The sequence below is a fragment of the Metarhizium acridum genome (assembly GCF_019434415.1).
Source record: "Metarhizium acridum strain ARSEF 324 chromosome Unknown scaffold_1, whole genome shotgun sequence".
NCBI lineage: Eukaryota > Fungi > Ascomycota > Sordariomycetes > Hypocreales > Clavicipitaceae > Metarhizium > Metarhizium acridum.
Window position 1 is genome coordinate 3,099,197 of NW_027094015.1, and position 12,020 is coordinate 3,111,216.

The 12,020-nt window shown below is 52.2% G+C and overlaps 5 protein-coding genes across 7 annotated transcripts; 3 read left to right on the plus strand and 2 right to left on the minus strand.

Moving 5' to 3' along the window:
* Positions 1-215: 215 nt before the first annotated feature.
* Positions 216-4,455, minus strand: J3458_000914 (uncharacterized protein). Of its 3 annotated transcripts, XM_066116413.1 has the most exons (4): positions 3,730-4,455; positions 3,427-3,596; positions 3,182-3,345; positions 216-3,117 (listed from the first exon to the last, which is right to left on the minus strand). In XM_066116413.1, the coding sequence occupies exons 1-4, from the start codon at positions 3,845-3,847 to the stop codon at positions 582-584; spliced, it is 2,988 nt and encodes a 995-aa protein (XP_065978295.1). In that variant the 5' UTR covers positions 3,848-4,455; the 3' UTR covers positions 216-581. The 3 variants fall into 3 exon arrangements, with proteins under 3 accessions (XP_065978295.1, XP_007807921.2, XP_065978294.1); XM_007809730.2 differs by having other exon boundaries at positions 3,427-4,390; XM_066116412.1 differs by having other exon boundaries at positions 242-3,345.
* Positions 4,456-6,190: 1,735 nt separating this feature from the next.
* On the plus strand, positions 6,191-8,031 carry DOM34_1 (Translation factor pelota). The gene is made up of 2 exons (XM_007809731.2): positions 6,191-6,768; positions 6,839-8,031. Exons 1-2 carry the CDS (start codon positions 6,688-6,690, stop codon positions 7,988-7,990), a joined length of 1,233 nt encoding a protein of 410 aa, XP_007807922.2. The 5' UTR covers positions 6,191-6,687; the 3' UTR covers positions 7,991-8,031.
* A 235-nt stretch (positions 8,032-8,266) lies between these two features.
* Positions 8,267-9,341, plus strand: J3458_000916 (uncharacterized protein; the record flags this gene model as incomplete). The annotated part of the gene is made up of 4 exons (XM_066116414.1): positions 8,267-8,341; positions 8,400-8,410; positions 8,470-8,527; positions 8,601-9,341. The coding sequence occupies 4 exons, from the start codon at positions 8,267-8,269 to the stop codon at positions 9,339-9,341; spliced, it is 885 nt and encodes a 294-aa protein (XP_065978296.1).
* Positions 9,342-9,505: 164 nt separating this feature from the next.
* Positions 9,506-9,877, minus strand: J3458_000917 (uncharacterized protein; the record flags this gene model as incomplete). Its single annotated transcript, XM_066116415.1, has 1 exon — positions 9,506-9,877. The coding sequence occupies one exon, from the start codon at positions 9,875-9,877 to the stop codon at positions 9,506-9,508; it is 372 nt and encodes a 123-aa protein (XP_065978297.1).
* Positions 9,878-10,083: 206 nt separating this feature from the next.
* J3458_000918 (uncharacterized protein) lies at positions 10,084-11,698 on the plus strand (the record flags this gene model as incomplete). The annotated part of the gene is made up of 2 exons (XM_066116416.1): positions 10,084-11,084; positions 11,140-11,698. 2 exons carry the CDS (start codon positions 10,084-10,086, stop codon positions 11,696-11,698), a joined length of 1,560 nt encoding a protein of 519 aa, XP_065978298.1.
* Positions 11,699-12,020: the final 322 nt, after the last annotated feature.

Genomic DNA, 12,020 nt, shown 5'->3' on the forward strand with positions numbered 1-12,020 from the left:
AGAAATTGCATGAAAGAATGAACGAGATACGTCAGCCTGCATCGGCCGATCGACGAGTCAAAATATAATCGTGGAGGAATTTTACAGATTTGCAAGCTTATGAATGGTGGCGATGCGATGCAACGGCCACGCCTCTACAGGCGTTGGTAGAACCTATGTTGGATAGATATACTACATCTATTAGACCAGAATTAAAACATTTCCCCAGCTGTCTGCAGGCTTTGCCAGTAGTTACAGTGCGTGCTGTATGTTGATTATCAAATATGTTATTATTACTTTTTCTTTTTTCCAAAATTGGTGCAATAGGAAATGGTTGTGCTGTGTATGCTAGAAAACATTCGCTGCCTCCCAAGTTGTCATCAGCTGTTCTGGGTAAACCAAAAAAAAGGTTTCTGTAAATAGAGGTGACTGAATGCAACCGCTCTAACAAACTCCAACTCCATGCATAGATTCCATGCTTGTAAAACCGCCCATTCTGATAAGAGCACCCTGCTCGGCATGCCCTCTGCTTCGTAATCTGCGTGCATATACAAGACGGACCGTCAATATGGGCCTCAACTCTGTCCAATAACTCATGGCCTTCATGATTCTGCCAATACTCCGCACTTTTGGCAGGATAACACTGTTTTGCCTCTAGCTAGTCGCTTCACCTTGAAGCTTCGACCTCCGCATTCTCGACACGCCGCTGTGTCGCTGTCGTCTGTGGAATCCGCGCTGACTTCAGCTACCCCTGAATCTGTTCGCTTCTTGTTGGGTACGATGATGTCCGGAACCTCGGTCCCTTCCTCGATACTTTCGCCAACCGAGTCGGATTCGCTGAATGTCGGCCTCAATGTTGCGGTCGGGCCCAAGGATCGACGTCGGTTGACTTCCTCCTCGGCCTTTAAGCTGCGCATGTCGTGGATAGCCAAGCTACGGCGGCCAGGTGCTCTGTCTCCAACTTTCACGCTATCGCCATTTATTTTAGAATTGCCCCCGGTCGTGTTGCCGCTTCCACTTCCAAGGGAGCTTGCATTCAGCGAATATCTCAGGCCAGGTATGTTAGGTTTCCACTTGCTGAGATTCCAGAAGCTCCCTTCTCCCTTGTCTTCGTTCTGCTCCGATTCTGAGGCACTAATGAGACTGAAACTAGGCGTGAGCGGTATGCCGCCATCCTTGTCCCTGCGTATTCTCACAGAATCCCCTTTCGTGTGAATACTGCTTGTTGGACTGGTAGGAATATTTGATTTACTTGCCAAACTAGATGCGTACAGTTGTTTCCTCGCGTCTGACGCAAGGTTGGCAGCCGAGCTGTTGAGGGGGGACCGGCTCGACTTCATTGGGGACAGGGATCTGTCACTCCGACTCGTTGCGAGGCCGATGCCAGGTCTCCCTTCCACATCCTGACGCCAGCTCATGATCCTGTCGGATGCCGGCTGCGTTTGCTGGCTCGCCGACCCAAGATTCAGTGAGCCACGCCGGGAATGGACTCGGCTGCCAGTGCTAGTTCGCGTAGCAATACTGCCCGACCGCCCGACACCGCCAGCGATTCGCCCTGAAAATTTTGACCCCGTCTCCCACTGGTTCTGTTGTCGCTTCGTATAGGCACAATCCTGTCGAAAGACCTTGATAGTGCCGGTCCTGTCCGTAGTTATGATGATGTTCCCGTCCAAGTGTTTTGACCGCTCGAGATATGCAGGGCTTTCTTCCGGTTTTCGGACGCTCGTCGCACCGTCAGTCTGCCCCCCTTCAGAAATTCTGGTCTGACTCGCGTTTCTTTCTTCTAGACTAAGCAACATGACGGGTGGCGGGTTACAGAGGTCAAATATGGGATCTCCAGACGCACTAAGAAGCTGCCTCGTTTTGATTGGTGCCATCAAGGCAGTGGTGACGACTTCCGGGTGTGCATCAAAGCACTCGTACGGCTGCTTATCTTTTAAGTCATTGTCAGCACTACTCGCACTCCAGATATAGGCTCGACGGTCTTCGCTGCCGGATATAATGTATGCCCCATCGTCACTGAAAGAGGCGTGAATCTGACTCGACTGGTTTTCCAAGCCACGGAATTTGACCTCCAACATCTTTGTCCGCATGTTGTATATTCTGACACGGGAGTCATTTGAGCTGATCAGAACCTTGACCTCCTCTCCATTGTCAGAAGGCAAAAAAGCTGTCCGAATGCCAGTGATTTTACTGCCCTTGGCATTCTTCCCTCTCGATGACCGAACGTGGATTTGGGAGTCAAGTTTAAGGCCCTCCGTTTCATAGAACAAACAGAGCCCGCTTAATAGACCGCAGATTGCCATTTTCCCGTCTGGCGAAAATGCTGCTGCCGTGATAAGGTCGCCCGCGTTTACCGAAAACGCAACTGCCTTGTCCGGGATGCTCCACAAGCGTAGCTGAGCGTCCAAAGAGCCCGCCAAAAAGAATCTGTCGTCGGTGGGGTGAAAGGCGATTGATGTCACCAGGTCATTGTGCTTGAACGTACACAGACATTCCGGTCGACTCATGTGCCATAATCTCACAGATTTATCCATGGATGAGGAAAGCAGAAAATTATTCTTACTCCAACTCAGGTCCAACACTTCTCCTGTGTGACCTTCAAACTCGCGTGCGGGCTTGGACCGGAAGACTGGCGCGCTAAGCTTCTCGCCGTCACCACGGCCATGGTTCTCTTCCTCCTCCTCGTATGCCCTCCGTTCTTCTGGGGTAGATATCACGGAGAAGACTCTGACAGTATGGTCTTTTCCAGCCACAGCTAGGTATTGGCCATCTAAACTAAACTCGGTAGCCCAGATGGCGTCGCCAGCTTTCAAGATTTTCGATCCCACAGCTGTTGCCGGCTCTCGGCTCCGTGGTTCGTCTTCAGATGCCCTCTTAGTCCCCAGGAGCTCTTGTGCAAGAAATAGGTGATTAAAGTCGCGGGTTTTCTTGTTGTACGGTTTGACCCGGATATAACGGGGTGGCTCTTTGTGAAGGGGTATGTAACCACCACCGGCGCCAACCACAGATGTCAAAGCGCTGGCGTTGAAGCCGTCGGTCCGAAGCTCGCCCAGCTCGGAATCGGAGTCATTCATGTCATCGTCTTTTTTCCAAGCGCCCCGGATGGCAAGGCGGCTTAGAAATGATGGTACCTTCCTTTGATATGAAAAGTTGAGTTAGCATATGGTACCTTTCGCCAAAGTCGATTAGGCATGCGCACTTTCGGTCTTTATGTGATTCAACAGCAGCACTAAGGGCTTTCCCGTGACTATCAATGCTTTGTCGGTGTTGATTATCTCGAGTAGGACTATCTGCGCGAGCAGAATACAACAATCGCTGAGCCATAGTGGGCTCCGCGTTGCTATTAGTCCGCAGAAATATTTGCTGGTGCCATAAGACGGGCTGAGTCAGTAAGACCGTCTTGGAATATTCAAAGTTGGACGGCAAATGTCGGGCGAAACTTACTGTGCTCAATGGATCCAGCCCAATACTGGCTGAGTTTGTGCCAGATGGGGTCTTAGACAGTGGCTTTTGTTCCTTGTCCCTGGCATTTTGGGACGTATTGGTCAGCGGCAGTCGAGAATTCGAGGGACGATTCAGCGGGGTAGGCTGTGATAGGCCATGGTAATTTGTTCCTGTATTATTGGTATGTGAGCACAGAACAACAAGGCGCTTAACCATGATTCCCCATCACATGGTCACATTTCGGGGTGTTGGTGCGGTCCCGCCAACCCGATGTCCGCACAACGGAGATTGCAAATACCGTACCTGGAGGATCGGATAGTCCGGGGGTATCAAGGGCCGAGTCGGGAACAGCCTCACCGACTCTGCTCGAGGTGGCCTCCCCATCGCCCGAGATGGCAGGCGAGGATAGCTGAGTCGCCATTGTCCATGCTGCAAAAAGGGTTTTGTGCTAGTTGAAGAGCTTCTGTCCTGGATTAGGGTCCGGGTACTCCGCAAAAGCGGCTGGTCGCATAGACGGCCTGGTCGTCGGAGTTGACAGCCGAAACTCTACAATTAGTTGTGGCTGGGAATCACGCTCGTCGCAAATCGTCGAAATCCGTGAGACGTGGGTATGCGGGATTCCAGAGAGAACCCCAAACACTCCAGACTAGTGACACCCCTCAAAATCCGCCCCGGGCCATCCGGCGGCAGTCGATGTCGAACAAAATAAACTTGGGGGAGGTTGTCAAGGGGAAATTTTTGGCGTTGGTCTGTAGGGCTGGCGGTAAGACTAGAGCTGAGCGACGGGAAGCCGTAGCTATTTTAGCTTTTTGCCGGTCACGAGCTACAGCCAATCCGCACCCACAAAATACGGCCCAAGATGACCAAGTTCCGAATGGATTACGCCAGTAAGCAATTGCCAATGTTCTGCGTGCAACTAGTTAACAATTGTTTTGTTTAGCTACGGGCGGCCCACGAACCTAGCGTGGCGGACACAAAACCATGAAGAGCACCGAAAACCGCTGATCCGGGGGCGACCATCTACCACACGCGGTACGGTACTCCGCAGATCGTGTGATATCATGGACGACCGCACTACAGCATCCCCCTTGCCTCCCTGTCCCGGCGTTGCACCTTGCAACGTTGAACGACCAGGGCATCGAGGCCGGAGTCGAAGCCCTCTTGGCCCTGCACCAGCTGCCCTGTGCTGACGCCGATCCGAGATATTGTGGCAGATGATGCAGACGAGTCTAGAGCTAAACCGCCATTGGTGGCTCGGGACGGTCATCGACGATGGCTGGTGGCTGCAAAGTGGTGTTACTGATGCTGCCTTGGCTTACCATACACCACCCTTACCATCCGCCATCTCGTTCCATGATACACACGCGACGCGCCAATCCGGCACTTCAGCCTTCAGCCTCCAGCCCAAAGCCCGGAACGACGACTCCTTTTGGCCACGTCTAGCGGGGCGAAAGCGAGAGGACCAAGCTCGATCCGTGCAACGGGGATCAGACACAAAACATTTCGCACTGGCGATTCTCCCTTCGCCGTGGGTCGGTTCGCGCGTATTCGCATTCTTGCTTGGTGCGTCTTGGCTCGCGGGATTTTGAAGAATGCACGCCTCACCTCTGACAAGAGTCCAAAAGGAAAGGTATATTATTACAGTGGCATGCGTTGTATACATGCTTACTGGCCTCCAATGCCAATCGCTGGGTCATTCCATGTGGGCCTGGGGAACTGCAATTCGGCTGATTGTGCATTCTTCTCAATACGAAAATTTCGTTCCAGAACTGGACTGGCATCGAGAAATTGCGTAGGAGGGTTGCCGTCTCGCTTCTTTGAATGCCGGCAAGTTCAAATTAGCATGCATCAATTTCCAATCGTCATCAAATGTATTGTGCATTCCATGACGCTTGCAGGTTTATTCATCTCCACAAAGCCTTGCCAACTAACTACTCCAGCTCTGTCCCACGTCACACCCTTGAAGTTGCAGCAATCAGACGAACGACAAACTGCCCAGCCATGATGGGACATTGCTTGTTGACAACCATGGTACAAGAACGGAGAAAGTGAGGAGAAAATTACGCGCTATTAGTGACGGCTTCCTTCCAAGTATTCCATGACTAAATCCTCTGCCGGGCATTTCTAAATTTGGATGGTTACGGCATGATCAGCAGGTTTTGTTCACTTTTACAGAGTACTCTACGCTGTCTGACGTGAACTAGCATCTCAATCCTCCACCAAGGAACGGGAACAGTCAAGAAGTGAGGCCTTCGAAGCACGTAACTTAGACCCGGGGCGCCACCCGCTATTTAGTGGCGGCGGTTTGGCGGACATCGGGGTTGAGGCTGAAGTCCGTCCTCCGAAGAGTTGGCAAGTTGTTGATTATGAGTTCATTGGCTGAGGTCTGTGTCCTTGGCGGTCCACCTGTCGAGCATGACTTGCGGATATCCGTCTCCCACGTGGGGCTGCGACAAAGTGCGCTCACGATTGCAAAGCGAAAGGAACATCCCGTCTCAGTGAAATAAAGGCTCAATGAAATCGACCCGTCAAGAAGGCTCCTGCTGTGGCCTAGCAGCCTGGTACATGGTGTAACATTATTATATTACTACTCATCCAACCTCCTTGGAACATCGGTACACAAATCATAGAGAATATGGGGGCCAAAGGAGCCGGTGTGTAAAACCTGAAACCTGTCCAGCAATACGCGTATTCGACTCGAGCAAGCAACTATTACGGAGAGATCCCATCATGCTAGGCCCAACTTTGCTCACCGGGTGGGCAAGTCGGGTGCGGCCACACTTCCACAACTTGAATAAAAATCATCGAGGTTTGATGACTGCTACCCAGTTGAGGTTCCATGTCCAGACCTGCATCAGACCTCCCCAATCGAAGCAACTTGTGCCGGAATGCACCCTCCTCGAACTTGATCGGCAAACATATACTTCATTCAGTTTTACCGTCGCATTTGATGAAAAGCACAGATGAGCAGCTGCAGCAACGCTAGTACGAGGCAATGCAGTTTGGTGGTTCTTGAATGGGCTGAGCCGAGGTTCGGGTTGAGAGCCCATCAGGCTCGGTGACGTTGGCTCTCACCGTGACTTTGCAGCCACAGGTCTGGTCAGGCTCCCGCCACAGCGCCACCCCCACTACAAACTCCAGAAACTGCCGTCACCGCAGACTACGGTTCCGCTTCGTTTGGGTACAAAATATATGTAAACTTCTTTCCTTGCCAGATTCTCTTCGCCTATATATCCTATATTTCGTAGTTTGCCAATAAGCATGAAGTTGATTGACAAAAGAGTCCTCAAGGATGTGGAGGACGACCAGGTTTCTCTGCTGCCAGAGGATCCTGAGGACATGGTATGTTCTGATCCCCCATGTTGTGTCCTCAACACTGCCGTGAGCCTGGAATCTTACCTGCTGCGAATAGTGGCACGCCTACAACCTCATTATCCCTGGCGATCTAGTACACGCCCATGCGCTACGCAAAGTTGTTACAGTCAACTCCGGCACAGGCGCAGCAGCCGCCGAACGAGTCCACACAGACCTGACGGTCAAGGTAAAGTCGACCTTCTTCGACCCTGTCATATCCTCCCTGCGGGTTTCTGGCGTCGTCGCATCCGAAAACGACCATGTCCCCATGGGATCGCATCACACACTCGATATCGAAGCCAACCGATCCTTTACCGTCATCAAGCCCGATGGTTGGGATTCCGTTTCCAAAGCCACTCTATCACAAGCGCTTTCCGACGACAAGAACGGAGCTATGGCAGCGGTAGTCATGCAAGAAGGGCTAGCAAACATCTGCCTCATAACTCAGTTCCGTACCGTTGTCAAGACTCGCGTAGAGAGTGTTGTCCCTAAGAAGCGCGATACTGCTGCAGATCAGGATGCCGGCCTCAAGCGATTCTTCGACAAGACCCTGTCCTCACTCCTCCGAGCCGTCGACTTTTCAGGCTCACGGCCACTCCTGCTAGCAAGTCCCGGCTTCGTGGCTCAGGATTTCAAAGAATTCATTGCAAAGCAAGGTCGAGACAAGTCAGACAAGGTGCTCACCGCCGTTTCCAAGCAAGCTACAGTTATTCACGCCAACTCTGGGCACGTATACAGTCTGAACGAAGTCCTCAAGAGCCCCGAAGTAATAGCAAAAATGAAGGATATGAGCTACATCAAGGAGGCACAATATATTGACAATTTCTTCGACCTGTTGAAAATGGACGACGGACGAGCATGGTACGGCACAAAAGCAGTGGAAAGGGCAGTTGCCGACGGGGCAGTTGGTCCTGGCGGCGGCGTTCTGCTCGTTAACAACTCATTATTCCGAAGCCAGGAACTGGCAACACGCAAAAAGTACGTGGCGTTGGTGGACAAGGTGAAGAATGACGGAGGGGAAGCACGGATATTAAGCAGCGACCATGAGAGCGGGCAGAGGCTGAAAATGATGGGTGATATTGCGGCTACCTTGAATTATCCCATGATGGATCTGGATGATGACGGGGAGGAGGAGGAGGAGGAGTCAGGGGCGGTTGTGCCCGAACGAAACCACGAAGACGACTACGGCATGCTAGACAGTGTAATATAGGACTGGTTACGAGAAATGAAGTAAAATGGTGAAAAACCGTGCGGCACAAATAATCCGTCACAACTACTAGACTGCTCGGCGACATTCAATGACCATGTCCATGGACATGACGGCATTAATTGGCTCTCGGTGTCACTTAGATCCGTCTACCAAGTTCTTTATTTGTCATCGCTCAAAGGATCAATCTCGCGAGTATTATATGAAGCCGGCGACAACTTTCATTCAGTCCCGGTTCCTCCCAAACCTCGTACCTCACCCAGCCCCATCCTACGCAACATGGCGTCCAAATTGACCCTCAACTCGACCGTCAAGCTCAACTCGGGCTACAGTATCCCCGTGCTCGGCTTTGGTGTACGTTTTTCTCATCTCCATGCTCGTAGACACATTGCTAACCGTCTCTCCCCCCAAGGTCTACCAAACGTACGAAATATGAGATTCAAGCCTTGATTTCGCGTGTCTTGCTGACACACGACACACAGGCCAAAGGAGATTGCTACCGAGGTGTGCGCTCAAGCTCTCCGCCTTGGATACCGCCATGTGAGCTCAGCTAAAAACATTTGACGACGACGCAATCTTCATAATTTTCTAACCATGACTGGGGGAAAAAAAGATTGACTCGGCGTCCGCCTACCGCAACCAAGGGCCCTCTGCCAAGGCGATCCCCGCCTCGGGCATCCCGCGGTCCCAAGTCTTCTTCACGACCAAGGTGCCCATGAGCGGCAAGCCCCTGTCCTACGACAACACCTACGCCCTGGTCGACACTGCTCTCCGGGACACGGGCCTGGATTACCTGGATCTCGTCCTCATCCACTCCCCTTACGGCGGCACCGAGAACCGCCTCGGGGCCTGGAAAGCCCTCGTTGAGCTCGTCGAGGCCGGCAAGGTCCGGTCCATTGGCGTGTCCAACTACGGCGTCCACCACCTCAACGAGCTAGAGGCCTACATCAAGGAGCTCGAGCGGGAGCGCGGCGGGCCGGGCAAGGGCGGTGTCATCTCCGTCGGGCAGTGGGAGGTGCACCCCTGGCTGACGCGCTCGGATATCGTGGCCTGGTGCAAGGAGAGGAACATCGCGGTCGAAGCCTACTGTCCTATTGTGCGCGGGGAGCGCTGGGGGGAGCCCAAGGTGAGGGCGTTGGCGGACAAGTATGGCAAGACTGAGGCTCAGATTCTGCTGCGCTGGAGCCTGCAGAGGGGCTATGTGCCGCTGGTCAAGAGCGTGACGCCTTCCCGCATCGCGGAGAACGCGGCCGTTTTTGATTTCGAGTTGACGGATGGCGAGGTGGAGGGCTTGGCTACCCGCGACTATAGCCCTTGTGCTTGGGACCCGACGGTTGAGCCCATTGACAAGTAAACTGCCGCAGTTGGGGAATAGGTTTCCCATGAACAAGGGCGGAGGCATGATTTCACATATAAGTTCAAGATTATGTTTATGAACTCACTTCTATTTATGACATCCACTAGAGCCAGTGTGTGTTTTGTTCAAGGTAGGATGTCAATGTACAACACCAGCCATCATCAAGATACCAGTTTGACCAAATTGTCGCTTGACTGATCTTGATGCGGCGGGTGGTCTTGCATATGCTCTGATACTGTAACTCTCCATGCTGCTACATTCACCATATATCCAAACATGAGTAGGGTGGATAGATCAGAGGTAATATATCTCCCAATAGCGGCCATGAATGAGTGAGTAGTGGATGAGCCTTGTCGCGTTGATGCATTTTGCTTTACCAAGTCCCGAACAAGTAGCCCATTGCAGGGCGTATTTCTATTCTTTCTTGTTGATACTTTCAAAAGCCTATTTGCACATGCTCTCAACAAGCCCCTCATGGCGGTTGCAGTTTTCCTATGCGTCGTCACCTTGGGGTGCCTGAGGGCAATCCGCATCGGGCCACTTGCTGTTACACGTGCTTCGGATGTTCTCCTCACATTTCTACTCTCCAACACACCTGCGGGATTTCATCATTCTCTCCAAGGACTGGCTTTCACATCTGCCGAGATGGACTATATCACGCGTATGCTCTCTAATCCACCGCAGGATGCTCACTGCCCGGTAACACCCCCACGCGGCGAACCCGATAAAATACAAGCTGATGTCTATCAAGATTATGGTCGATGCCGATCGCCCGGGTCGAACCCTCTCGTGGCATGAGTACTCAGTTTCCGCCAGGCGTGTAGCCGTAGGGCTGCGTGAAGCGGGTGTAGCTGAGCGAGATGGAGTAGGGCTTCTTAGTCCCAACGACATATATTTCCACGTCTTTGGTGACGGCGCCATTGCCTCAGGAGCAGTGTTTGTTCCTATTCCCGGGTTTGTTAAAGAGGCAGAACTTGCAAATTGCATTATTGCAGGAGATGTGAAGTGGTTGTTTGCCTCGCCCGAGCACCTAGAGCTGGCATTGGCGACTGCAGAAATGTTGGCCATGGACACATGCCGAATATTGGTTTTCGATCCACCTGGGCTTGATCCGTACAACGGCCCTAAACTCGGTTTTAGCAGACTGATGGAAGCCGACGAGAACGTCTGGCGCAACCCGTACGACGGCCAGGATCCAAGGACCTTGACAGCTATTCGACTGTTTACCAGTGGAACAACGGGCAAGTATAAGGCGGCTGAAACATCCCATGCCACTCAGGTTGCGCGACTGGATTTAGGTCATGAGTTGTTGCCACTCGGGTCGAAAGTGCTTCAGATAAGTGGCATTTACCACGTCGCCGGACAGACGGTCTGTAACCGTGCTTGTGCAGGCATGTTGACGGCGTACGTTTCCAGGGTCGACGACGATCCGGCTACTATCCTTGATACGATCCGAGTGTTCGGGATTGACGCAGTATTGTTTCCAACTGTATTGGTTAAGAAGTTGACGGCTGCGTTACTTGATGGGGTTCGGCCTCGGGACACTCTCCAGTCACTTCGCTCAGTCATGTTCGGCGGCTCAATCTGTAAGACAGAAGTGCTTGAAGCGCTCAAAGACCTGTTGCCAAGTGGAGCACACTTGAGGACTACCTATGGCTCGACAGAAAGTTGGTTCGCTAGTATTGCGCCAGATTGGACACCCGGATATGTCGGTTTTCCTATGGAGGGTGTTCAAGTGAAGTAAGTTCATCCACTCATGATACAGAGGGCCTGATACTGAAGCAGTTCTTGGTAGGGTCATCGACCCCGAGACGTTAGAGCCTCTCGCCTCCGGGGCCGAAGGTGAAATCTGCTTATGCAGCGCATATGTCTTTGATGGGTACTGCAAGAACCCAGAAGCTTCGAAGTCTGCTTTTCTGCCAGGTGGAACATGGTTCAGGACTGGGGACAAAGGAAGTTTGGACGGGACAAACGGCCAAATTGCCTTGACTGGCCGTTACAAAGAGATCTTCCAGGTGAACTCTGTACAGGTTTCGCCTAGCGAGGTCGCCGAGCAGCTGATGTTGCATCCCGGAATTGAGGACGCTGTGGTTTGCTCAACGCCTGCCCGAGATGACGATGCCGCCGTGGAGTGTATGGCATATGTGGTTCGCAGCAAAGACTTGACGGCGCAGGAGGTGGTTGATTATATTGCGGCGAAATTGAATCGGCATAAAAGCCCAACGGGTGCTGTCGTGTTTTGTGAGCACATCACTCGTGGCGCGGCGGGAAAGCCGGTAAGGGACCATTTGGTGGCGCAGACTCCGCTGCCCGGATCGGCCAGGTATCTCTCTGTTTCTGCAAGTCATAAGTGACATGTTGAAGAATATAAATAGTGTGATGGTGGTGTGGTGTGGCGATGCTCCGGTAGGGAGCTCTGTTAGGAGTTGGGAACCAACCCTGCTGGGTCTTTTCTCCTGGCCAGACTCTTTACCAGCGTAATTGTCGCTTGCAGAACAGCTGCCACAAAAGATTAATTGATGTCAATGGTGGTGATTTCAGTGCATGGTCAATTGCTGCTCAATGATTGTGTGTATTTGCGGCAATACTCCGTGAACCAGCCGACGACAGGACATGGATGGGAGAGGGCCTGGGAATAATTTAAAATTAAAAAGTGAAACTGCACGCAATGAGACA

What these genes read in the sequence shown, in the direction of transcription:
- J3458_000914 (XM_066116413.1), bottom strand. Translation starts at nt 3,847, where the DNA reads ATGGCGACTCAGCTATCCTCGCCTGCCATCTCGGGCGATGGGGAGGCC. An exon ending in CGGACTATCCGATCCTCCAG is followed by an intron (nt 3,597 to 3,729) that starts GTACGGTATTTG and finishes CCAATAATACAG; the next exon opens with GAACAAATTACCATGGCCTA. An exon ending in GGCTGGATCCATTGAGCACA is followed by an intron (nt 3,346 to 3,426) that starts GTAAGTTTCGCC and finishes TTATGGCACCAG; the next exon opens with CAAATATTTCTGCGGACTAA.
- DOM34_1 (XM_007809731.2), top strand. Translation starts at nt 6,688, where the DNA reads ATGAAGTTGATTGACAAAAGAGTCCTCAAGGATGTGGAGGACGACCAG. An exon ending in CAGAGGATCCTGAGGACATG is followed by an intron (nt 6,769 to 6,838) that starts GTATGTTCTGAT and finishes TGCTGCGAATAG; the next exon opens with TGGCACGCCTACAACCTCAT.